At 36.3% G+C, this 26,837-nt stretch overlaps 1 protein-coding gene across 3 annotated transcripts in view; it reads right to left on the bottom strand.

Moving 5' to 3' along the window:
* Positions 1–712: 712 nt before the first annotated feature.
* Positions 713–26,837, bottom strand: part of LOC139135785 (F-box DNA helicase 1-like) — a 36,646-nt gene continuing 10,521 nt past the window's right edge. For all 3 annotated transcript variants that reach the window (XM_070703484.1, XM_070703485.1, XM_070703486.1), the window contains 20 exons: positions 24,646–25,930; positions 24,064–24,191; positions 22,656–22,779; positions 21,790–21,977; positions 19,195–19,314; positions 18,486–18,586; positions 18,026–18,104; positions 17,493–17,582; positions 16,763–16,976; positions 16,292–16,370; positions 12,165–12,251; positions 10,740–10,876; positions 10,367–10,466; positions 9,899–10,020; positions 9,265–9,366; positions 8,217–8,408; positions 5,613–5,720; positions 5,307–5,413; positions 4,429–4,563; positions 713–4,252 (listed from right to left, as the gene is read on the bottom strand). In XM_070703484.1, coding sequence (XP_070559585.1) covers positions 8,250–8,408; positions 9,265–9,366; positions 9,899–10,020; positions 10,367–10,466; positions 10,740–10,876; positions 12,165–12,251; positions 16,292–16,370; positions 16,763–16,976; positions 17,493–17,582; positions 18,026–18,104; positions 18,486–18,586; positions 19,195–19,314; positions 21,790–21,977; positions 22,656–22,779; positions 24,064–24,191; positions 24,646–25,890 — 3,075 coding nt within the window. In that variant the 5' untranslated portion in view covers positions 25,891–25,930 and the 3' untranslated portion in view covers positions 713–4,252; positions 4,429–4,563; positions 5,307–5,413; positions 5,613–5,720; positions 8,217–8,249. The remainder of the gene's footprint in view (positions 4,253–4,428; positions 4,564–5,306; positions 5,414–5,612; positions 5,721–8,216; positions 8,409–9,264; positions 9,367–9,898; positions 10,021–10,366; positions 10,467–10,739; positions 10,877–12,164; positions 12,252–16,291; positions 16,371–16,762; positions 16,977–17,492; positions 17,583–18,025; positions 18,105–18,485; positions 18,587–19,194; positions 19,315–21,789; positions 21,978–22,655; positions 22,780–24,063; positions 24,192–24,645; positions 25,931–26,837) is intronic.

Genomic DNA, 26,837 nt, shown 5'->3' with positions numbered 1-26,837 from the left:
TTCTGTTCCGTCCCCATATCTCAGAACCATAAAGTAAAACTGGTTTAATGAAAATATTAAATGCATGTAAGATGAAATTCTATCTTATTGTTGTGGAATAAAACGTTAAGATATGTAAATATTTTCCTCAGTGCTTTAAGCCAAATTTATAACTATCATGGAGTATTTGATTTTGTAATTGTTAATTCTATGCTCTTTTGATGCGTGCCTTAATACCATGGTAGGATAAGCAGATTTACTAAATATTATTGCTTTTTCTTTGATTAAACATTGTTTCCAATTTGACCAGAATGTTTTTAAGTCTGTCTGCAATCATTCTTTAGTTGTAGAGATTAAGACCAGGTCAGCAGCGTACAATGAGTTATGGTAGCTGGAACAGTAATCCAACATTGGTGGTTCAGTATTCACTTTATCTAGACAGGTTTTTAAATCATTCATTGACATAAAATTTGAACAGAGTGGGGCTTCAAACTCATCCCTGTTTAATTCCTTTTTTGACTTTCAAAGTAGGCAAAATAAAGTCACTAGTTTTGACATGTTACTTTACATCAAAAGTTTAGTTTAATTGACTGCAGAGTGTTAAAAGTGTGTGTTTGATTTTCTGTTTACATAAGCATCAACACATGATGTGCTGTATGTATGGACAATGGTGAAGCACGTGTTAACAACATGATATTCTCTTTGTATGGACATCAGCACAACATGAGACCTATAGCATTTCAAATCTGTTCATTTTTTATTTGAAACTATAATACCATCAAAACATAGAGTAAAATATAAAATACTCTGAATGAGTTTCACAATATTTGAGACCAAGATTGTACAATTTTGTGAAACAAAGAAAGCAGTGTTTTGAACATCAATCCAACGTACTTAAAAGTTGCAGAGATTATAAAATAAAGTATGCTGTAAGGCAATCACTAAAATCTTCCTTACCTACAAACAATGAAGATGGCTAAGATGGTTGTAAGTCTTATAGGGTCAGACTCCTTACGGTTAGAGCTAAACTCTGAAGACACTGCTATTAATGCCACTGTACCGATAATGATAATATTTGCTGGCAAGAGTGAAAATTGGTGGACATAAACAGCATTTTGAACTACCTGATAAGTCACTGGTTGTTTTTAGATTTTAAGACTAAAGGTTTCAAAGTTGGTTAAAACCAGTGAGTTATAACATGTCCTGTATGTAGCACTTTAATATCGAGACTAAAACATTTTAAGGTTTCTGAAATCACAGATACTGTAAACATGATTGACTTTACCCTGTTATAACATGCCACATTTTGGCTAAGTACTTCTATTTTACTGACTGAGAAGATTGGTAAGGGATGGGTCTAGGTGGGATGGGGTTATAGATTGAAGCCAAAGCTTTGTTTTCACTAAATCTTCAATTGTGCCTACCGGTAGCTCTGCAATGTTTCACCGTTTTGTTTACCATTATCCTGGATCTTTTATTTTCAAAATTTCAACTTCCTATACTATTGCACACTGATGTTCATAGATAATGGCAGATGGATATAACCAAGGAGGCCAGCATAATCAAGAAACTGGATGAGTACAAGAACTCTGATCAGTCAAACTAGATGAAATCTGTTTAGCAACTGTTCAAAATTTATGTTTTTGACTGGAACACATCTTACTCATAGGGTTTCAATGAACTTGTTGTTATACACTGGCATTTTTTCAAACAAATGATCAATACACAGATAACTATTTTCAGAAAGTCATAGAGTCATTGGAATCATCGATAATGACAAATCACTGCAAATGCAAGTACAGCTTTCATTAATTTGTTCAGATGTACCAGTACGACATTCTCAAGGGTTTTCAGTTCTATCATACAGTATGTGTGCCATGATACAAGAGTGAAGAGTCACAATTGAATACAATCAATATCAATTTTTCATTGACCAATGTTTGGAGGATTATGGTGCAATTGACCCCTGACCTTTCATGTAAAACCTATGGCGATTTGCAGAAGTGGTAGTACATACATTCAGAACCCTTTGGAAAAGACGTGGCTATGCAACCAAATTCATACATGTTTTTTCATATATCATTGGATATACTCATACCATGGCACTATCTATGTAAGGAAAACCAGTACAATTTAAATGTTCTATACTGAATTGCAGTTCTGGATGTAAACTCAGTACCACACTACAATCATCAGATATTTCAGCTTTGTAGCTAGTTTAGTTTTGTTAACAGATGAGCTCAGCCAATACACTGGTGTTTGATGGTGTGACTTGTCTCTTATCAACTGCTAACAATCATGATGTTGACAATGACAGCATAAAAATCTGTCAAGTACTGTATCTACTAGCTAGCTGTATACCCTTGAGACACTTCCTGTAGTAATGCTATAAGATATTGGAAACATACTCTGGAAAATCGACAATTATAAATTACACTTTTTAAATCTCTTCAGAATACAAAATGCCAAAATGATTCCATGTTTGAAGAAACAGTACTCTCTGTAAGTAAAAATACAATGTCATGTAAAACGGTTCATGCAGGAATGACTGGCTGTTGCTCCATAGACAACATTTGGTAAGATTTAAACTAATCATCATTTGCCAGTGAATCATGAAACTTGCATTAATCGTGACTGCTAGTTGTGTCTTAATTTTGCACAACTGTAACTGCAGTTTAATATACGCTTTCAAAATAAGTTTGTGGTTGATAAAAAACAAACTTGTTGGCAAAAAGAAAACATTTTCTATGCAAAGACTGATGTTAAACATGCGCCAGCAGAGAGAATGTAATACAATGAACAGTTGAAACACAGCTGTGCAGCAGCTAGCTATACTGGTATGCTTGCAACAAAACTTTTGCAGCAGTAACACAAATGATACTACTGTTGGCCAGTTATTTCTTTCAAATGTTTACTTTGTATGGTACTTTCTTTCTAAAATAATAAGTATAAGTTTAACAAATTGCAACTAGCTATTAAAATAAAATTCCTACAGAATAGCTATTAAAAGTTCTATTATCTAGATCTATGGTGCATCTACAATAATGCAAAACTAAACCAAAGTCAACATTCAATGTCAAGAACGTTTATGTCAAAAGTCATGGTCTACCCACAGAGTTAGTCTTGCTTCTACTCTCTATGGTCTATCTTTCTTGGAAGACAACCATTCTCTATACAGAATGAGTTTGAATGACATATACCATTGGACAGACACAACAACAACATACATACAAACATACAGACAGACATGCATACATACATGGGTACATATATAGATACATACAGACAGACATATATGCACAATTACATAGATACATATATACATACATACATAAATACAAAGGTATAGACAGACATATGCATACATGCATAGATACATACAAGGATACATACAGACAGACATATGCATACATACATAGATACATATATACATGGGTACATAAATACATAGATACAGACAGACATATGCATACATGCATAGATACATACAGACAGACTGACATACTGGTTTATGCATACATACATTGATACATATACACATAGATACATACATGCATGCACACATCTATACATGCATACAGACAGATGACAGACACTGAACAGAAATTACCCCTTTACTTTCTTTTGTCATATTTAGATATGGCAACTGGAAGCTAAAATGTGAGTACATATGAATGCTTTGAAATGTGAACTCTGGTACAACACCCATTCACAACATGTTCTTAATGTATAAAGGCACAATTATATTATATTATAAAAGTAATTTGACAACACTTGAGGTGGTGTTTCTTTTCATAATTTCAAGTATACGGTATCTTCTTCTTAAGTACAAACCATGCAGATGGCACTCTAAACTTTCCTATTGAGAAATCAAGTACATGTCTCCATTGAAGACATTTCTATTGCTTTCTGAACTTATTTCTTCTGATGAGTACATGAGTACTGTCTTAAACACATGTGTCAGGTTTTTATCGGTGTTTTGTAAAACCATATTGACTGACTGACATATTGAGCTTAAATAATTTTTGTGTTTGTGCCCCTCTACAAGATTCATATAGAAATCATGCTTTCTTGTTTGGAGATGAAATGCATCTTTTCAATCCAGAGCAACTCCCAGATCACGCAATATTGCCTTCTTATAGAAATTGTCTTCTTCTTCACTTTCTTCTACTGGCGCCATGCCTTTGGGTCTCAGCAGTTCTATGAAACCAGCAGGAGCCAATGTGTGTGCTTCACATTTGACTCCACCAGCTATCTTTCCATTGGCTGTACTCTGAAAACATGGCAGGTAAAAATTCACCATCAATACAAAGGTCAACCAAATTCTCATATTTTATCCAAAAATGGATACTTGTGCAACTTTTCATCAGGTGACAAAAGTTTGACAGGAAATTTGACCACTATGATCATGATGATGTGTATTATTGACTGATTTATTTGAAGGCTTACCAGTTTTATTTCTTTTCTTTGAAGTACAACCAAACTTCTCATATCAGCATCAGATGAACACTGTGATTGACAACACTTCAGAGATTCACCTTCAGATTGCAGAGATGAGCTTTGCACGGGATACATAAAGTATTCCTGCAAATTAGAGCGATAAGTCCAGAAATACTGCATCAAATTTGATGAAACTTGGCACATATATTGATCTAATAGTGTTGTATCACAATTCAATGACACTTAGTGGTATCATTTAAAATAATCGCCCATTTGCATACATAATGAATTTTCGTTTTCAGGATGAATGTCCAGAAGCATTGCATCAAATCTTATGAAATATGGTACAGGTGATAATCTGTCAGTGTTATAATAGATGCAAAAATGTTTGGCGACATCCTGTCAATTAATTACTAATTGACTTTTTTAATGACCTTTTGTAATTAGGATGGCAGCCTAGATTGGTTTGACATTTTCACCACCATGAAACTCATTCTCGGCAACTAAGCCCCATCTCTATCACAGTATTTACAATCACAGACAGAACTCTATCCTCTCCAAGGACTTGTAATCAAAATACTCAATAACAAGTTGGGACTGTGTCATCATTGATGACTTGTTTTGCAAAGATTTTAAAAGTTTTTAGTGATTTGTTAACCTAAGATTAAAATAATTGATAGGTTGGCAGAAAAAGAAGTGTAAATTTATACAAATTTATGCACAGCATATGACATTTATTTCAAAAGGTAAAAGAAAGTAACAGAAGGTGAGGAATAAACAGCAAGAAGACATTTTGAGAGTGAATTGCACAGGTTTACATATCAACATAGCAATAAAAAGTTGTCTTTGAATGCGATCATAATCAATATGTTTTGCCTAGAACTTACATCTAGTTCAGCAAGGACTTGCTGCACAGCTCTGTTTATCTGTAACCTTTTCTTGGCACGTGTAACAGCTACATACAATAAATTCAACTCATCTTCAGGTAAATCTCCTGAAAGTTAGATAATATAACATGTTTGGACACAACATTTCAAATTCTTTCTCAGTAAACCTGAAAGTATTCAGGCCTAAAATCCTACATCTCTACAAGTGGCAACTTGCTCTGTGGACACTTACAAAATATTAATGATAACATGCCATCAAGGACCCTGGCATTGATAAAGCAACAATTTTGGCTTGTCGTTACTTACTGAATGAACCCATGTTTGGTAACTCTCTCATGTTGACAAAGTCATCAGTCAGCTTGACTGTATCAAATTCCAAGCCTTTAGCTTTGTGGGCAGTGGTAAGGACAATATCTGCATAGAAGGAGTAAAGAATATAACAGCTTCATAAGTTTTGCTTTCAAGTTTTTTCATCTTTGAAATCTAACATAAAGCAAGTATACATTGTACTGGGAACAAGTCATCGTTGATGACACAGTCCCCGCTTGTCCATTTGTTATAATCTTTGGTGTCTAGGTAGCTGTAGTCTAGGTAGCTGTGGAATGACATTGATGCAACGGTGCATCAGGCCTGTGACTTGCATAATAAAGTAATCTGAGGAACGTTCAATAAATGACTCATCTCTGCTGGTAATGACCACTCAAGGAACTTTTTATTACATCACACATAACGATGCCCTTACTGCCTCCAGTGTCGTGATTGGCACATACTATACACATGGTTTGGTGGAATTTCGAAATGGTATGGGATCGGGTATGTTGTTGTAATCAGCCATTTCGGATCATATAATGAAACAATTTATGTGCACAAGAATGCAGCCATAGTACTTTATCTTCGTATCACGTTGAACAAAATCAGTCCATCGAGGGACAGTGACCTATGTTTATGTTTCAAAGACATAAAAAATCACACCAAAATTTAAATCAAATGGCTGTTTATTGACCATATGGATCATAGCACAAAATTAGTAGACATGCATATGTATGCCATAGCACTTTATCTTTGTACCAAGTCTCAACAACATTGGGTAAAGAATATTTGCATATGATTAAGCCTCAAAGACATGAAAAAATCCAAAAATGACCATCTGACAGCGATATTGGAAAAAAATGACAATCTGGCAGCCATATTGGAACATGTCACGAAGTAAATTGACATGTGCGATCTTTGTGCCAAGTTTGGACAAAATGGGTGTAATGACCTTTGAATTATGATTCAAAGACATGCAAAATTCCAACAAAATGGCAGTTCTGCAGCCATATTGGATCCTATCCCAAGCTTAATTGATACATGCATATGTATGCCATAGTGCTCTGCCTTTGTGCCAAGTTTGAACCAAATCGGTTCAAGGATGTTTGAGTTATGGTTCAAAGACATGAAAAAATCGCAAAAAAATGGCCGCCTGTTGGCCATATTGGATCATATCACGAAATAAATTGGTGTTCATATGAAGGGCATAATGTTTTGCTTTTGTGCCAAATTTGAACAGAATCGGTTCAAGGATGTCTGAGTTATGGTTCAAAGACATAAAAAATCGCAACAAAATGGCCGCCTCACGCCCATATTGGATCGTATCGCAATATAATTCGACATGCATATGTAGGACATAGTGTTATGCCTTTGTGTCAAGTTTGAACAGAATCGGTTCAAGGATCTTTGAGTTATGGTTCAAAGACACGAAAAATCGCACACAAAATGGCCGCCTCGTGGCCATATTGGATTGTATCACAAAATAATTTGACATGCATATGTAGGCCATAGTGTTATACCTTTGTGGCAAGTTTGAACAGAATCTGTTCAAGGATGTCTGAGTTATGGTCCAAAGACATGAAAAATCGCAACAAAATGGCCGCCACGCGCCCATATTGAAACATATCGCGAAATAATTTGACATGGATATGAAAGCCATAGTGTTATGCCTTTGTGCCATGTTTGAGCAGAATGTGCTCAAGGATGTCTGAGTTATGGTCCAAAGACATGAAAAATCGCAACAAAATGGCCGCCACGCGCCCATATTGAAACATATCGCGAATTAATTTCACATGGATATGAAAGCCATAATGTTATGCCTTTGTGCCCAGTTTGAGCAGAATGTGCTCAAAGATGTCTGAGTTATGGTCCAAAGACATGAAAAATCGCAATAAAATGGCCGCCTCGCGCCCATATTGGATCGTATCACAAAATAAATCGACGTGCATCTGTAGGTTCATAGTGCTATGCCTTTGTGCCAAGTTTGAACAAAATCAGTTAAGCAGTGTATGAGAAACTGTTGATGACGGGCGGACGGACGGACGGACGGACGGACGGACGGACGGACGGACACACGGACGGACCCAATCTATAAGTCCCCGCGCGACTTCGTCCGCGGGACTAAAAAACTCTGAACTTGTCAATCATTCTTGCAAAATCCTCTATGAGTTGACAACTTTCCATTTTATTATGTAGATAAATAACTATTCAGAATGGCAATAGCAAAAACATACCAGTACTGATAGCCCATAGAAAGAAATGTTAATGATAATTGCATGGTACACCTTTAAGTAACATCCTTAAAAACTGTAAAAGCTATTTTAAAGCAAAACTTATTTATTAAACTTACAGTACCTGTCATTGGTACTTGCATATTAACGTTACTAATTTGCCTTTGACTTCCAGCCTCTCTGAGCATGTGCAGAGTTTTTCTTGCTTGTATTAAATTTAGTACACTGAACTATGGCTTCCATGTGAAGTATGTGTTGCTAAATGAATGTTCACATGAGCTGTTGTATACAGAAACCTCACTGTTTGGGAACTTATCATTATTTTGTCGAGGATCGTTTCTAGCAAACAAATGGAAAATCAGAAACTTACCAGCAAACTTCATATTTTTAGCACATCTGTTCTTTATCTTCTCACAATGGCTAGGGATGTTGACATGGTGAGTTTCAACAATTCTGATCTTGTAGAGTAGTTCAAAGTCTTGTGTATTGTCAGCATAATCCTTAAGACTGCGGAAGCTCTTGAATTTCTGGATGAACTTGTGCTTAATTTGTCTTTCCAAATCTGAAAACGTTATGATGACCCAGGTAAATTCAACTATTCACAATACAGTTTAGGTCGCCATGTGGGTGAATGTTTTCATTGACAGAATGGAAAACAATATCACTGGCATACCACACAAACTTCTGCACATACACATCCTGATGATAGCACACTGTCAACCACCCTACGCTCCCTCGCAAATTAATCAGATGACAATAATGACAATTTAGTTTTATGGAAAAAGCAAGATAAGACAGCACAAGTTGCAATATTTAACACCAGGCATTTCATGGAGAAGATACTACTCATCACTGACAAAGATTCTTTTTATTATGACATATATATCATAGTTTACTTGCACTGGAGTACACACGTACTTTTGGTATTTGCACTGTCATAAACTATAGTTTGTAAACAAAACGAAAAGGGTTGTCTGCAAGTGCTAGACTCTTGTGCAGGTACAGCGCCAATACACTGCAAGTCCTTGTGGAAATTGCCCAAGTACAGAGCCACACTGCAATCCATCGTGTAAATAGCCAGAGTACGGAACAGTGCTACACTACAAGTCCTCGTGCAAATATTCAAGTACAGTGCCACACCGCATGTCCTGGTGCAAATAGCTGAGTACAGTGTCACAATGCAAGTACTGACATATAAATAGCCGAGTGCAGTGCCATAACGCAAGTACTTGTGCAAATAGCCGGATACAGTGCCACAACACAGGTCCAGGTGCAAACAGCGGCGTACGGTGCGCTTGCACTGTCTCACTATGGGGTTCTGTCTTTATATTTAATTTTGACATTAGTTTGGAAATGCAATATAAGTATAATGAGTACACACCATTGATTTTGCTAGACTCTATCTGCTGAGTACTCACATTTATGTCGTGTAGCACGGGGCATATTGCCATTGCCTCTTTGCAAAATAGGGTAAATATATCCAATATTGAGCCAAGTAGATCTCCAAGATACTTGTTTCCCTGAAAAAATAAACATGAACAAAGAATAATCTGACTGCAGATGAAGCACACTGCAAGAAATATTCTCAAAGCATTGCTATTCACATTTTGATCAAGCAATAATCTAATCTTAATGTTAGTATTTTTAGTAAAACGGTATAGGACCAAGCAGTAATCTGATCTAAATATTATATTTAGCAAAACGGTATAGGACCAAGCAGTAAACTGATCTAAATATTATATTTAGTAAAATGGTATAGGACCAAGCAGTAAACTGATCTAAATATTATATTCAGTAAAACGGTATAGGACCAAGCAGTAATCTGATCTAAATATTATATTTAGTAAAATGGTATAGGACCAAGCAGTAAACTGATCTAAATATTATATTGAATAAGTGTAACAACAGTAAACTATTCAAATCACGTTGTATTTGGTTTCTTATTTGAGAGCAGCAGTTATTATAACTGTGACCTGCCACTCTATCCACTCAGAAGTCTCTGATAACTTGTATGAATTCAAAATAATTGTAGACCATGATGACTATATATACCCCAACAAAGGCAATTCTGCATGGTGTCTCCTGATTTGCTAGTATGACAGCTTCGTTGAAAAGTGTGTAGTTGTATCTTGTAATGACTGCCACCTGGCCTTCCACGTCACCATACACACTGTCTGCATTAGATAAATTCAGTGTCAATCATTAACACTTGATGAAACAGTAGAAAACTTGTATCACATACAGTTATATTGTAATTAAACATGAAAAAGGAAGCATAGATTGTAGGTACCGGTATACTATCCTTTATGTACGCCAAAGAGATAATTTGGAGAAAATTACAACTGAAATTTTTATAATTTGTTATCAAAGATTTCACTTCAAAATAGCATGTGAATTTTAATACAAAAAGATTTTCTGACCTCATAATTCATTATTTATTTGTACAAGTCACATTAAATTATGATAATCTAAACTGATAAGTGACAGGTAAGCTCAAAAATGCTTACTTAGAATACCAACCTTGCTTATCATTTCCAACTATTGTCTTCTCTGTTATTCGTTTGAAGTTTTCCAACACGCAGGAGGCAATGTAGCCAATTTGGGGTCCAAATCGGAAAGACTGAATGAAGAAAATAGAAAATCTTTGTTTGAACAGATACAGTGTATGTGAATCTTTCCTTCATTGACAGTGTCCTACAAAAGTGGACTGAATATACTGGCATCAGAACAATAAATAAATAGGAATGTGTAAACTTTTTCTTTCATTGCAGTGGACATTACAGCATAAGAGGTTGCAAATTCCAACACCAATAGATGAGCATGTGTCTGCATAAAATTGTAAGATGTTGCATGAAACGACCTCAGGTCAAAGGTTACCAGGTCAAACACTGACCTGTGTCAGGTAGAACACTTGAGATGACGGTGCTTCTCTCATGGCATTCCTTGCACCTTTGAAGGAATAGATCTGTTGATGTGGATCACAAACCAGTATCTTGGGGCAGTCTTGGCTGAGTAAGATATCTTGAGCAGCTGTGTGTTGAACATACATTATCTTGAGATGAATCACACAGGAGCAATGAAAAATGAAAACTGTCAACATTAGCATGCCTTTCACTTACATGTTACTGGGAGAAACAAAGACAGGCTATACTCTCAATCCACGCTATCCTAAAATTTCTATTAACACATCCCAGAAACAACAGATTTAAAAAGAAGTTTCCACAGATGATAGCTTGTAAATACATGTAGTGAATAATATGGGAAAGACCCGTCACCATAGGTGACATGTCCCTGTCTGTTCTTATACTTCCTTGATTGGATTAAAAGGTGGCAATAGAGAACAACTATAAAGAAGACAATGAAGATGGTATCCAAAAAACACTGACAGACAATTTTGACCTTAAGAACATAACTCAGCTCTTTGATATTTTATGCTTTGATGATCCACATATTCAACTATGGATTTTTTGACAACAATAACGATAAAATACCTCATAACAGACCAGCGAGAGAAATGACAACATTTTCAAGTTGGTGACAAAACTTACATATCCTAATATATCCTTACCAAGGAAGAATTTGAATGACAGCGATTCTGGCAGTTTAGGTCCAATTAATAGAGAAACAACTGTTTTATGTTGGCATTGAAGAAAAGTCTAAGGTATAATTTGTCAAAAATGACTAGTTGTTTCCGTATTGTAGGAAATAGATTCAACGAAAAATGATCTCTCAAAAGACATGTAAATTCTAAAACAATCTCCAGTCTTTTGAATTTTTGATTGATGTAGCGTATTTGAATAAATTAAATAAGAGCACTTTGCAGTAGAGGTAGAATTACAAGTGGAATTCTGTGAAGGTAATGATTTTTATGCAGCTTGACTCAAGTCATGAATGTATATTTTTTAACAACACATATACATGCAAAGCAAAGATCCAAGTATAGAATACCATACTTCTGCAAAATTTGAACAAAATTGGTCCAGGAATATCTGAGGAATTGCTCAAAATGGACAGACACACTGATGCACAGGTGCAGGGCTGACTACACTCATTCTACAAGTCTCTTTTCAGACTTTGTCCAAAAAAAAAAATTGCCATTATCTCTTATCACATTATATTGTTAATTATTGAGATCAACATTTAATAACAGGTCATCTACCGTGTGTCTTTCAAAGCAAAGTATAATTTCAAAATTTTACAAGTTGTTTAACTTATTCTCTAATACATGCATATGACATGCACACAAAATACCGGTATCACATTTCTCTTTCATAATAATGTGAGAGGAAAATTCTATTTTTGTGTACAGTTGTGTTACCTGGTGTACAGTCCTGTCCCTCATCGATAAGAATGCAGTGATACTGATCCAGTGTTGGCTTCATCAACTGAAACATCTTCAAATATCCTGTTGGTAATAGAGATATATTACATGTCTATGAGTTGGACATAGAAACATTTATGCTAGATCGCTATGCACAAAAGACCAGCTGAAGGTTTGACAAACTATGGACAACATTGAAGCATACACTGTAACAGGATCTACAATCTCTTTGTGAATTACATGTACATTGTTATTATTCACACTCCAAAGCCAAATTTTACAAGGAAAGCAAAAAATACTGTCTTTTCAGAAAGCCCTGTACATACATTGGAATAGCATGACACACGCGCAATGCATCAGCAACACATATGAAATTGATGAATGAAAAAAATCCTAGTTCACAGAATTATTATTCATAAATTCACAGATTTTTGAACTGGTCTTTGGATATTGTGTGACTTAATCATTGGTATAGAGATTAACATAATCTAGCTGAAATTCTGGTGATAAGTTTCAATTTCAAAAACATCTTTGTTTCCAATTTTTCAATTGTAAGTGCAATTCTTGTAATTTTGTAATTTCAATTTACTCCTGTGACCTATGAAGTTTCATTGTACAGTTAGTTTTGGTATCAGTTGACTGGGAGTCCAATAACAATGATGAGCAGTCCAATAACTTTTGGGTGTTATTGTACAGTAAGTTTTGGTATCAGTTGACTGGGAGTCCAATAACAATGATGAGCAGTCCAATAACTTTTGGGTGTTATTGGAGGCTGTTTGAACTTTGACATCACAATTGTTTTACATAAACATGAAGGGAAACTTGCCTGATTCGATAAATTTCTGAAAACTACTCACAAGACATCCGATACCATTTAATTTTCATGAATGTTTTGTCTGTTTTGTGAAGTAAGTAGAGGATGGATGACTGGTACTGAACAGCAACTCAACCGTGAGTTATACAATTATTCATTCCAAAAATGCTAAAACCATTACAAAATGCAGCTCCAAACTTATGACAACAAATAAAAATAGCGTCAATGACACTGTAGCTCCCATCCTGGACTATTTAGTGTTTGTTCTCTGGTCAGGGATAAAGTGCATGAAGTGAAAATACTTAAATGAATGTACTGGAGACAGTGAAATATGTTTAATGTAATTATTCAGAATATAAAATGGAAAAAAATACAGAATGAGATATATCGAATACTGTGATACAACCATTAACTCAACAAGTCATTTACAATGACATAGTCCCCACTTGTAATAGGAGTATAGTCTTGATGGGGCAGGAAAATATGGTCATTAAGAAGTATCACTGGAGTGTATATGTTGAGATCTATGGGCACATAGGTCTATGTCGTTGTTCCCAATTTGAAACACATGTGGCATGTCTAAGTTATGGTTCTAAATCGGGAAAAAAGATCAGACCTCTAGCAGTATTGGCCAGCCAAGAAATACATATGCGCATTATAAATGAGGTACAAGATGTGACATCTTAAGGTCTAATATCCTATCAAAATTGGAGGGTATAGAACTTGTGGTTACTGAAATATGCATATATATGTATAATCAAGGTCAAAGGTCATCGAGGTCACATGACATTTTAAAAAAAAAAAATTATATTGCTAATTAATCCCTATATGCCAAAAAATCAGATCTCTAGCTCTATTCGCTTGCCCAGAATTAGATGTGTACATAATTAATGAGGTAAAGTGTGTGTTGTCATAAGGTCTCTCCCATCCTACTAAATACAAAGGACATAACACTTATTTATTGACATAAACATATATTTTAGGTAAAAGGTCATCGAGGTCACAAGGTCATCGAGGTCACATGACATTGGTCAAATGATTTCTCTCCTATAGTTATCCCTATATACCAAAATCAGACATCCAGCTCTATTGGCTCGCTCAGAATGATTTATGCGCATAATTATTAAGGTACAGTATGTGGCGTCATAAGGTGTCCAATCATACCAACATGAAGGGTGTAGCACTTGTGGTTACCGAGTTATGGAAAAATATGTATATTTGAGGTCAAAGGTCACCGAGGTCACGTGACATTTTGTCAAAAAAATTGTTTTGCTAAGTTATCCCTACATACCAAAAATCAGACCTCTAGCTCTATTGGCTCGCTCAAAATTAGATATGCACATAATTAATGAGGTACAATATGTGGCGTCATAAGCTGTCCCATCATACCATACATGAAGGCTGTAGCACTTGTGGTTACTGAGTTATGGACAAATATGTATATTTGAGGTCAAAGGTCACCGAGGTCACGTGACATTTTGTCAAAAAATTGTATTGCTAAGTTATCCCTATATACCAAAAATCAGACCTCTAGCTCTATTGGCTCGCTCAAAATTAGATATGCACATAATTAATGAGGTACGATATGTGGCGTCATAAGCTGTCCCATCATACCATACATGAAGGGTGTAGCACTTGTGGTTACTGAGTTATGGACAAATATGTATATTTGAGGTCAAAGGTCATCCAGGTCACGTGACATTTTGTCAAAAAAATTGTATTGCTAAGTTATCCCTATATACCAAAAATCAGACCTCTAGCTCTATTGGCTCGCTCAAAATTAGATATGTGCATAATTAATGAGGTACGATATGTGGCGTCATAAGGTGTCCCATCATACCATACATGAAGGCTGTAGCACTTGTGGTTACTGAGTTATAGACAAATATGTATATTTGAGGTCAAAGGTCACCGAGGTCACGTGACATTTTGTCAAAAAAATTTTTTGCTAAGTTATCCCTATATACCAAAAATCAGATCTCTAGCTCTATTGGCTCGCTCAAAATTAGATATGTGCATAATTAATGAGGTACAATATGTGGCGTCATAAGGTGTCCCATCATACCATACATGAAGGCTGTAGCACTTGTGGTTACTGAGTTATGGACAAATATGTATATTTGAGGTCAAAGGTCACCGAGGTCACGTGACATTTTGTCAAAAAAATTGTTTTGCTAAGTTATCCCCATATACCAAAAATCAGACCTCTAGCTCTATTGGCTGGCTCAAAATTAGATATGCACATAATTAATGAGGTACAATATGTTGCGTCATAAGGTGTCCCATCATACCATACATGAAGGCTGTAGCACTTGTGGTTACTGAGTTATGGACAAATATGTATATTTGAGATCAAAGGTCATCAAGGTCACATGACATTTTGTCAAAATATCCGAGATATATGCGTGAACGGATGGACTTACGGATGGACGAACAGACGGACATGACCCAATCTATAAGCTCACTGGACTTCATCTGTGGGGACTAAAAATTGTGTCACTGCATCCTTTTTGCAATATGAATACGATGAGAAACTAAATTTTTATTTTTCGTGGCCTTATACATGGGAGTCTATGGAGATCTGCCTTATACATGGGAGTCTATGGACGTGTAAACTAAAAATATGCAAATCCACCACGATTTGCCCAAATTTGGGAAAGGTCACTCCTATGCACTTCCATACCAAGTTTCAAATCAATCGGACTTGTGGTTTCAGAGCAGGAGATTTTTTGACCAAAAATGGGAGAAAATTACAAAAAAATTCATGAAAAATAGCAAGTCCAAGATACTGACCCAAGATGTGCACAATCATTTCATGTCAGCCCAAAGTACTTACATGCTAATTTTTCATGTAATCTGCTCAGTGGTTATTGAGTTTTTTCAATTTTGACTGTTTTTACATTTTTTCACTTAATTTGCATATTTTTGGCAATGACAACTTCATTTGAACAAAATCTTATCTACAGCCCATCATCCATGTACACACCAAATATCAAGATGAAATGTACAGCGGTTTTGGAGTTTTTGATGTTGACGGACAGACATACAGACATACAGACATACAGACATACAGACGTACAGACATACAGACATACAGACATACATACATACAGACATTTCCCTAGCCTATAAGAATAGCTTCCATTGCCATATATACATATGGCTATGGGAGCTAAAAATCTGTTAAGGATAAAATAGTTACAGCACAGCCCCACCCCCCCTCTCTCTCTCTCTCTCTCTCTCTCAGGTTATAGAAACAGCCTAACTTCATTACATCCTTTCACAGACAAAATAACTTGGAAGTACTCACCATCATGAGTCATTCTTATTTTCCAATCATCAGGATCTTGCATTTTTTCCCAAATAAGCTCGGAATCTTGGACGATTGCCTGCAATTACAATGGATTTTATTTAAGGCATCAAATAACACATCAAGACAAGAACATTTACTTCCAAAGTTCAGCAATTTCAGATGAATCACAGAAGTAAATGGAAGCACAATTGTGTTTCAATATGAACGATTCAAATAAGTGATCTTAACACAATGACAATGGCATTATATCAAACATGCCTTCAAGTATACTGTGATTAAAAACTTAATATTTTGAATAAATAGGACCAATCTTTGCCTTATCATTGATTATCACTGAATGATTCTATTTCAGAATAAAATGGCCGCGCACTACGCTGATTTTGAATTTTGCAGAGACATTCAGTGCAACTTTTTTGTGTGAGACGCATGATGTCTCTGACACAGCGATAGAAAGGGAAATTAACTTGCCATTTTCTGTTCATGTGTGATAAAAGTCCTCTCTCCATTCTTATTTTGATACACGTCAGGTGTATGTCTTGTTGTTATCACCTGATCAGCTGATGCAAGATAGGAATCTATGGTTTCCTTGACTTGTTTACCACGTACAAAGTTACTCCTTTTTTCAGGCAGTTCTCTTGTCACATAGTACGACTTGATTTCTGAAACAAGTTGCTTTACAAACCTGAGACAGGAAAGTGGTGTTGTAAACTTTTGGCAAGATTCACTGCTTCAAACTCATAATGATTAATTTTCAAGTATCAATAATGAAAATACATCTTGAAAATGTTACCGAAGTCTCGCAGCCAAAGTTTCAAATAACTAAAAAGTTGGCAAGAAAGTCCAAATCATTTGCTTCTGCATTTTCTATTTTCTGGGCATACAGTAGGTAATCTTTATTTCTTAGGTAGAATATTGAATTCATGTGAGGAGTAAACCAATGAAATATATCTACATATTTTCATTTGAAAGACTGTAGAAAGCATACGTAGAGACAGAATGTGGAAGAAGGATAGCTGTATAAGCAAAATGACTGAGTGGGCAAAAAGCTACTACATGTAAACAACCAGGGACACAAAGGAGAAATAAACAGAAATATGATATCACTGTGACACAAAGGATGAATAAACAGAAAATTTGATAGCACTGTGAGACACTGAAACTTTAAAAGACACACAAATTATGAAGGTTGATTTCCTACCTTCTTCCAGTTGTGTTAAATGCCAGTGCATGGATTGTTTTACAAGTTACATTCCATGGAAATGCCTGTTCTGCTTGTTCTTGTACAGACCTACCAGATGAATAAAGGCTCAATGAAACATGATGGTGAATATTATGATCACTCTGGGTCAAAACAGACATTTGCTGAAACAGTTGTATACAAAAAATAAGTATGTATATTCTGATTCAGGGCAATATTTTCTCCACTAGAATTCATTACATTGAAAATTAACTTTTTTATTGGTCATATATTTATCTAAATAGAAATACACAAATTTGCTTAATTATTAAAACTTATATTCAGCTTCTTTCAAACATTTCTTACTCATGAAGAAGAATAATACAAACTTAAATTATGTCAAGAACTTAGGACTATTCACAAAGCTGGTTCATTGCAAACACAATTTACCAGTGTATTCAATTGGAGTTGGGATAATAAATTCAAAATTCTACTGTCTATTTGTGCAAATTCTGCTGGCATTATTGCACATACTAAACTATAAAGTTACTCACTTGTTGTAGCACACATACAGGAACTGTTTGTTTGGCCTTCGTTTAGTGTAATCAATAAGGGTACTTGTTTTTCCTGTACCTAGGATATGTACAAAAATGTGAGAATAAAATCATTTCAGTACAGTATGCAATGTCACTATGACACGCCAGTTTTAATTTTCGACAATGACTTAAATACGTCATAGAACAACTTGATAAATTTGCCCTACTCCACATATAACCAGTATGCACCACAAGACAAATCCCAACTGTTAACACACTGCAAATTAAATACATGTATCATTAAGTTGGATTTCAATAGCTATCTTCTCCTTGTCATTTTTGCACATTGTGGATGGAGAGAATAAATGAAAGTCAGTATTCTCTGCTTTCTCTGCATGCTTTGCAATTACATGAAGAGCAATACCTTTGCTTCAGCTGACATAAACTGAGTCAATTTTTTTAATATACTTTTCCTTACCAGCAAAGGCCATAATTTTCATTATATCATTCTTTTCAAATTCATACTTGACAATCCTGAGTTGTTCATGTGTAAGACGAATACCTCCGCATACACCAGTACTGTGAAATGTCACAAAAACAATATTTCGACTTCTGAAATACAAGCAATTATCTTTTATGACAATTATATTATACTGGTAATGCTTTCTTTACAAAAACAGCAGGCAATAAATGGTATGAATTTAAATCAATGACTGCTTATTTAGTAGATATTTTATGTCAACAAGTGTCATGGCAGATTGGTAAAGATAATTTCAATCTGCAAAATACTTATACCGGTAAGTATAGGCTTTTCCCTGACAAATAACATAACATGATGGTTACATGGAGCAAAAATGGACATAAATTTGGCAAAATATACCTGACAACACTTGGTGACAGTATTCACTCTATCAACATTTTCGAACACCAATCCATACAACTTTCACTGAAACTCTAATAGCTTCTACTGGCATGCCTAGGTGTACCTACCCGTATCAGTTTCTACTGTCATGCCTAGGTGAACCTACCCATATCATAGTTTCTACTGCCGTGCCTGGCAGTTCCTACACATATCATAGTTTCTACTAGTGTACCTAAGGTACCTACCCATATCATAATTTCTACTGTCATGCCTAGGTGTACCTACCCATATCATAATTTCTACTGCCATGCCTAGGTGTACCTACCCATATCTTCTTAAAGACTGTTGTCCACTGCCACTGGGAACACTTTGGTCCCGATCATCTGGCGTTGATACTATCACATTTTCATAAAGGTACAGTGCATAGAACACCCTGTAATGAATTCTGAAACACAAATCAAAACACTAACAAAAGTTCTTGACCATAACATCTCAAACTCACAGTAAATATGGATTTATCAGCTATCACTCCATAAGTCACTTTTGTTGACAAATCTAACATTAACATTTCAAAACTTTCTAAATTTTCCAAGAATACAACTATGCAAATTCAGAAACACCAAATTACTTGCAGCTTTATGGTTAACCCTTGTGCCATGTTCTTTATATTTTTACATTTTAGTTTCATAATAACTCTTTTAATTAAATCAATTTCCATGATAAAGTTTACGAAATATTCTCAAAAGCAAAAGCAATATACACTCTCATTATATCGCTGATCTTTTCAACAACTTTTCACATTTTTCCACTTTCAAAACGTTGCTCTACAACTAACCAATTGGGAACAGTCAATAGAGGAAGATACTACGGTCAATGTACAATGTAAGTTGCCTGTTTGAAGATCCACAAACCAATAGTGTGCAAACAAATAGATGAAGGTTTTAATCCTAGTACTGGGTAGGGTCATGGGAATAATGGTTGTGCCACGTATCGACAGAGTCTACTACATGGTAGTAAATGTTCTCACAATGGCCGTAGACGTGGTTACCATGCAGTGTTCTGCCAAGCTTTTGCATCAGTGGGGTCTGAGGGCCCATGGAAGCTCAAAAAGTGGGTCGCTGTTGAAAAAAGGGGGTCATTCTCACTTTATTACATGCCATACCCGTGTTGTTGTTTCGAAGTTCGAACTCGCAGATTCCATGAGTGCTGCGGTTTTATGGTCCTACCTACAGTCTATCTACAAGGCGAGTAAGTGTACTCGTTCGGAAATTCGATTATTATTATGCTTTATGCATACTTTGCAAGTCATTTGGTTTTTTTTGGCATCGTAGTGGAGCCAGCTGAAATCAAGTAACAAATTTTCATGAAGACCTCGAACATGCCTGCGTGACAATTTCAAAACTTGCGTATGATTTTACGCAACTGAGTTTTTATTTGCGTAAAATGTATTCAAAATGCGTACGGCTAAGGAATCCGTATCTGATGTGAGTTGGGCAGTCTTTTCTGTAGAACTTGGAGGGTTTCCTGTAATGCGCATGCTCTATTAATAAAAAACAACAACCTGGGGGGCTTCAAGGTGTAGCTGAATGCTTGCCATGCCGTGATGCAAGTCCCGTATACTATATGATCGTTGAGCAGCCCAATGAGTTCATGTTCAAAGAAAAGACCTTCTGACTGTGAAATTAGTGTTTTCAAAGGGCCAACAAAAAGCAGATACTGTTCAAAGTCCAACGGGACCTCTCAAGAATGCAACCCGACAGATTCTAAATGGTCACCCGTAAACACTTTCCAAATAACATGCGACGTAATGACCATTAAACTGTATTGTGTTACCAACAACGTAGCCTCGATCGATTCTCGAATTTTTTGCATCTGTAGTGCCATTGTCTGTACAGAACTGATTGACGTTACGTTTTGTGATGATGAAATACAATGTTGCATAAAGTGCTGCGGTCTGCTAAAATCTAAAATGTTGCAATATCATGATAAATGTCACTTGCAAGCAGGTGCATATGTTCTAATTTTGTCCTGCATTGAACCACATTCAGGCAATACAATGCAATACATGCAGTGCGGCAAGTACGTCGTGTCATGGGGCATTTCTCAATGCCTATTAGTTTACGCAGTCATGATTTATTTTGCGTATTTCAGAACAATTTTACGTAAAATACGCAGGATTTTGCATTAACGGAAACACTGGCCTGCCTCAATGAAGGCTGAGTTTCCGATGCATGGCTGCTCAATGTTTTGAGACTGCTCTGTTCTGACTGATGCGTTTCCGATGTGGATGGCAGCGGCGTGCATTGGTTTTCAGTTTCCGAGGATGTGAACAGCTGAGAACGATGTCATGTTCGATCGTATTGTCTTCACTCGTCCGGTTGTTGGATTTGTCTTTTTAGGGCGGAATTGGTCCAAAAACACTAAGAATTGTTCTGCCTTTATATTTTGATTTATTCACGGAAGCAATTATCCTTTCCACTGCCAGAGAGTACTGTGAGGCATTGAATTTAACAGAGACGCTGACTGGCTGACTTGAATCTAGCCGATGAAAACCTAGTTCACGATTATGCAAATAAAAAATCACTGAAGGTTGCTATGGAAGCAACATGTCTCATGTTCTCACGAGCAGCATGCACGCATGAGCAGCGTGGAATGTCTACTTCCGCGTTTGGCCTTTCGCGTATAGTACGTAAATAAGTGTATTTTTTTACCGAAAGTTTAGTGGGACTGACGGCGTGCTGCGCCTGCCGGACCCGATGATTGATTTTTTTGGGGTCTTCAATTTATTTTTGCGGCAATGGCGCAAGGCCGCGGCCTCGGCAGAACACTGCCATGGTAGTGGATGTGGTCACCATGGTAGTCGACATGGTCACCATAGGAGGGTACACATATTAATCACGGCAGAGAGAGATGTACTTACCCTCTGTTGAGGTTGTGCATGCCATGTAGAGCAAATAGGAATGTAGCAATACAGTACAAGCACTCTATGACATTGGAAGCCAGTGTTGTAGATGAGGAATTCAATATACACTGTATTATTTGTTGCACATCTTTGACTGTCTCCGACAGCACTACTAACATGGTGATCAGACACCATGGATTAGGGTCCTGGAAACACAGAGAATAATCAAGTAAGCACATGATTACTATTTTAGCATGTGAATTGAAACAGCCTATTTGTGGATTACAGGGGTTGTAATGGAAAGAGACTTTAGAAGACGTATCATAGAACAACTCTGATGAAATACAGTTGGATTAATCACAAAATAACATGATATCTTAATTTGTAAATCAAAGGCTGCATGTTCCTTAGTCACAAATTCTTGTTGTGCAATGACAGGAAGGCACAGCAGGCAATGCTGTAACATTCAAAGTTCCTTTAATCTGAAGACAATCCTACATGACAAAGCCCAGCAAGGAATAGCTTCCCAATAAAACTATTAATGTCAAGTTTGTCAGCAAGAACTCATGCCCTATTTTCTAGATAAGGTAGAAATATACAAACTAACATTCTCTATTGGTCAATATCAATTGCTTCCCAGAAACGAAAACATCCACATCTGAAAAACTTCAAAATGACAAACTTCGGGGAAAAAAGCAATTCAAAAATCATCAGGGTTTTGCATTTCACATGTTTTCAGATAAATCAAATGTATCCATGTGCTGTTCCTTTCATCCATTATCAACAAGAGAACATGAAGCGTAATAGTGAATGAAGCCCACTTACCCCATAATGAACTACTGAATCAATGTTCACACCAAAGATTAAATAACAACAACACATACCCCTTCAACCAATGTGTCTGACACCTTCTCCTTAATAACTTCTATAGCAAAGTCACACTTTGGATGTTTTTTCAAGTGATCAACCATGAACGAGTTACTTCTCCTGGTGAAGTTTTTCATGTACCTGTTAAGAAAGACATACAGTTCATACACTGAGATAGAATTTCACAAAAATCAGATGACGAGACACAAGCATTTGACAAAATAAATGTACATTACCGGTAAATACCAAATATGAGTAAAAACCAAATTGTTGCAAGGGTAAAACACATTGCTGTATGTTCACTGCTGTTGGAATTTATTGATTCCATTGGACATACAGTTTCCATGTACATATAAGAATAATAATAATAATAATAAGAAGAAGAAGAATTTATTTTTCTAGAGCGATTTCCATGAATAAAATGTCAAACCGCTTTACAATAAAATACACAGATCATAAAAATACAATGATTATAAAATGTAAAAATACACTGAGAAAAGGACACTCTCGACAATACTGCATGCTAAAAGAAATTAAAATAAGAATAGACAAGAACAACAAACCAGCGAGCTTAGTCAAAGTGCTTTCCTAAAAGGTATGTTTTAAGAGATGTTTAAAAGAAGCACCAGATGGTGACAACCGAATATCATTTGGTAAGACATTCCACAGAGTTGGAGCTGCATTCGAGAAAGAACGATAGCCAAAGTGTTTAAATAGATTCTGCTGGACAAACAATTTCCATGTACATATGAAATAGATTCTAACTGCAGAGTTCTCTCTAAGATTTTCAGTGAGTGAGCAACTTAGGCTTCAGTGCCCGAAGGGCATGGTGGCTGCAGGGGCAACTATGCATACATGTATGTTGCATCTTCTACATATATGCTGATTAATTGAGTTATGTAAATCCAGACACGTGGTCACAACATACCCTGAACAAGTACCTGTACTATGCATTGGTAGTTATTAGGCCGCCAATGAATGCTTAAACTCAAAATGCTGAAGTAAAATCGGCACTGAGATTGAATGTTTTACCCAAAGTTTTGATGTTTATTGTTACCAAAACTAATATCGATTGATCTGACTGAAACTAAAGTTGTGTAAAACATATAATTCCACTGCAAGAGCAGTCAGAGACATGGTGCAACTAGTGCGCAAATAAGCCTTAGCAGGAACACTGATTCTAAGGGGCTTCTAACATTTTATGCATAATTTGGTGTTGTCAAAATGTGTGTCTATAAGTCTGGTTCAAAGACTAAGATATTTCTTTTTTGCTAGATGAAATCATGATTCTGTACAAATACATGCAACCACTGGTCATTTAAAACTGCATTCAGAAAATGTTTTCAAATTCCAGAATTGTAGGGCTCTGAATATCAATGGATGACCCAATGTACACACCTAGGCCACCATCTGTGTTTGCCTTACCTTACAATTTGTAACAAAGAGTCATTTTCTGAATCCATATTATTAGTTCTCATAATCTGCCTGATTTCATGGCGAGTGGTTGAGTCTTTTGCTTTCAACTTGTGGTATGTCTTCTTCCAAGGCATAAACTACAAACAAAAGCCATTAATTTAGTTAAATTTATTATTAGTGTAAGGTAAGACATGTAGCTTCTGTCAAAATATAACGAAGCACGTCCAAGAATGCTTTACTGTCAAATTATCCAATTATTTTTGTCAGGTTGAATTTTACTTAACTGTAAATTACAAATACAACAGACAAACTAAAGACAGTGGAGTTTTTTCCCTTTTACTCTCAATACTTCTACACTGCGACTGAGCTCCATAAACGATGGGATACATACATTGAACATTCGAACTTTGAACAAAGTCATTGATATTCTTTATCTTTCATATACTGCATCTAATAGCCTACTGCACTACATATAATATCTCCACTGATGTTAGCATATCCTCAGATTACAAAAGCCAGTGTAAAAGTAAAGACACTTTTCAATGTTGGTACTTCATGCTGCCAGTCAAGAAACAATTATGATTTGTTTACCTTGCAATCTGATATAATATCATTCCATTGGCGACACACTCTGTTGACATTGAGACAGAGATCAATCATTGGAAGCTGACTGAAGATGTTTTCAATGACTTCCGGAGGCAGATCTTCAAAGTAGTTTTTCTCCTCTTCCTCTTCAATCTGCATCTCTTCACCAAGGAGACCAAATGTATTTGGCATTGCATCCTGTTCACTTTCATCATCAAACTCATTTTCCATCATGATCTGTGTGGCCATCAGTTCTTCCATTTCAGCATCGTTTTCAAAGGCAAGCAGATTGGGGTCTGACCCATCCTTGTCAGATGTCTGGCCAAGTTGAGAATTGGTTGCTTGATTTGTGGTACGTTCTGCATTGGCAATGTCATTATCACATGTGCTCGAGTTAGCTGCTTTCGACATTTGATTGGTTTGTTTCTCCAATGAGGGGCTAGATGATGCCACTCGGTCAAATTCTGCTTGTATGGACCTTACAGGACCTTTGTGACTGGAGCCAGGTGATTGATCTGAGACAGAAGCACTAGGTCTTGATTTTGACCATGACTTTGGAGACAACAGTGTGGCCTTGGGACTAGCCTGTAGTTTTGTTGGTGTACTTTGATTTGGCAGTGTATTTGGAGAAACAACTCTTCCACAATCAGATGATGCTTGCATAGATGGCATAGAGACACTCCGTTGAAACTGAAAAGATGATGATGATGGTGATGAAGAAGGTCTTGGCTGTGATCTTGACCATGACTTTTTGCACTGAATAGTGGCATTTGAAGTGACCATTTCCTTGGTTGGGGTGCGTTGTCCTGGCAGTGTTTTAGATAAGGCAGTTTCTGAACCATTTTGTGATGATTGAGTTGCAAATGTCGAACCACTGTGTTTGAACTGAGATGACGTAACAGCAGTGAGTTTGGACTGTCTGTTTCTTGGCTTCAGCTTGGTAAGTGTTGGGTTAGAACTATGATTCTTTCTACTGTTTCTTGGATAGAGTCCCCTATTTACGTCTCGGGACGTTTTCTGTACACTCAAGGGACTGGTCAGTGGAGCAGTTCCTTCTGCTGTTGATGATCTCCTGAGACACTCAGAAGAACTCATTTCAAGTTTCTTCCTCTTTTGATCTGGCTCCCCAACCCCTTCCTTACCGCTTGAATGGCTGGCTTTATCTGTGTACATGTTGACTCGATCTTCCTGAGTTCTTCGTGGACTTGCCTTGACAAAGAAGGAATCGATTGTGCTTTGGCGTTGAAGCATGGCACGAAACTATATCCTTCTGTTTCCAAGTGAATGAACTCTGAAAAGAAAGGAGTTTGGTATCATCAGCGAAGGGTGCTTTATAGTAGACTAGCTGTGTATTTGCGTGATAATGGTTTTTATACCACAACAGATCTGATTGCCATTATTTACATATTGTTTGATAAATAAAAACAAAATTACTTAAAGTACAAAGTAATAATAACTGTTATTTAATAACAAGTTCATCCATCTTGCATTAAGTTGCAATCTATGGACAGATCTGACTATCCTTATGCCTTTTCATCCATTATGTGAGGTTGGGATGTGCAATTACACTAGGTACAGTCTTAGGGCCAGTCTAAGATTGTTGTACAAGTTCAAAAAGCAAAATTCATTTTTTTACGGGGGTGGGGGTTGACCTCCCATTCAACTAGTGAACTTCACCATCACACTTTTATTTTGAGATCACAAGTTCTTTGTGTGTAAAAATAAAAAAATTGCGCCAACAGCACTTGGACATACATGTAATGACTGCCTAGTATTATCGACATTTATCTACAACCCCACTCACTGTGAATTAGACAGACCACTGAATCAATGTGCAACATATAGCTGAAAGACTGCCGGCATTTTTCACATTGTGATTTTAAGCCAATTTTTGTGAGAAAGGGGGCATGTACATGTAAATTGAGAAAAAGGCAGAAGACATATTTGTAAATGGTTTGTTGAGTGACAATCGTGTACGCATCTCTTGAAAAATGTTGTGGTTATAAGGTATAACAGTAGTGTAAGAATAATGAAGATAGAATTAGTAGCAAGGCTAAGTTGACAGTAATTAAAATTAAAAAAAAATTATACACTATCGAGATCTGAATGAAGTAAGGGTTGAAAGTAGTATATTGAAGCTAAGATAGGAATAAACTGAAATTACGGCTAAAAGTTTGGTAGGAGGCCACCACAGGAAT

This window comes from Ptychodera flava, chromosome 6, assembly GCF_041260155.1.
Source record: "Ptychodera flava strain L36383 chromosome 6, AS_Pfla_20210202, whole genome shotgun sequence".
In the NCBI taxonomy this organism is placed as follows: Eukaryota; Metazoa; Hemichordata; class Enteropneusta; family Ptychoderidae; genus Ptychodera; species Ptychodera flava.
This window is presented reverse-complemented; position numbering and strand designations above follow the sequence as displayed.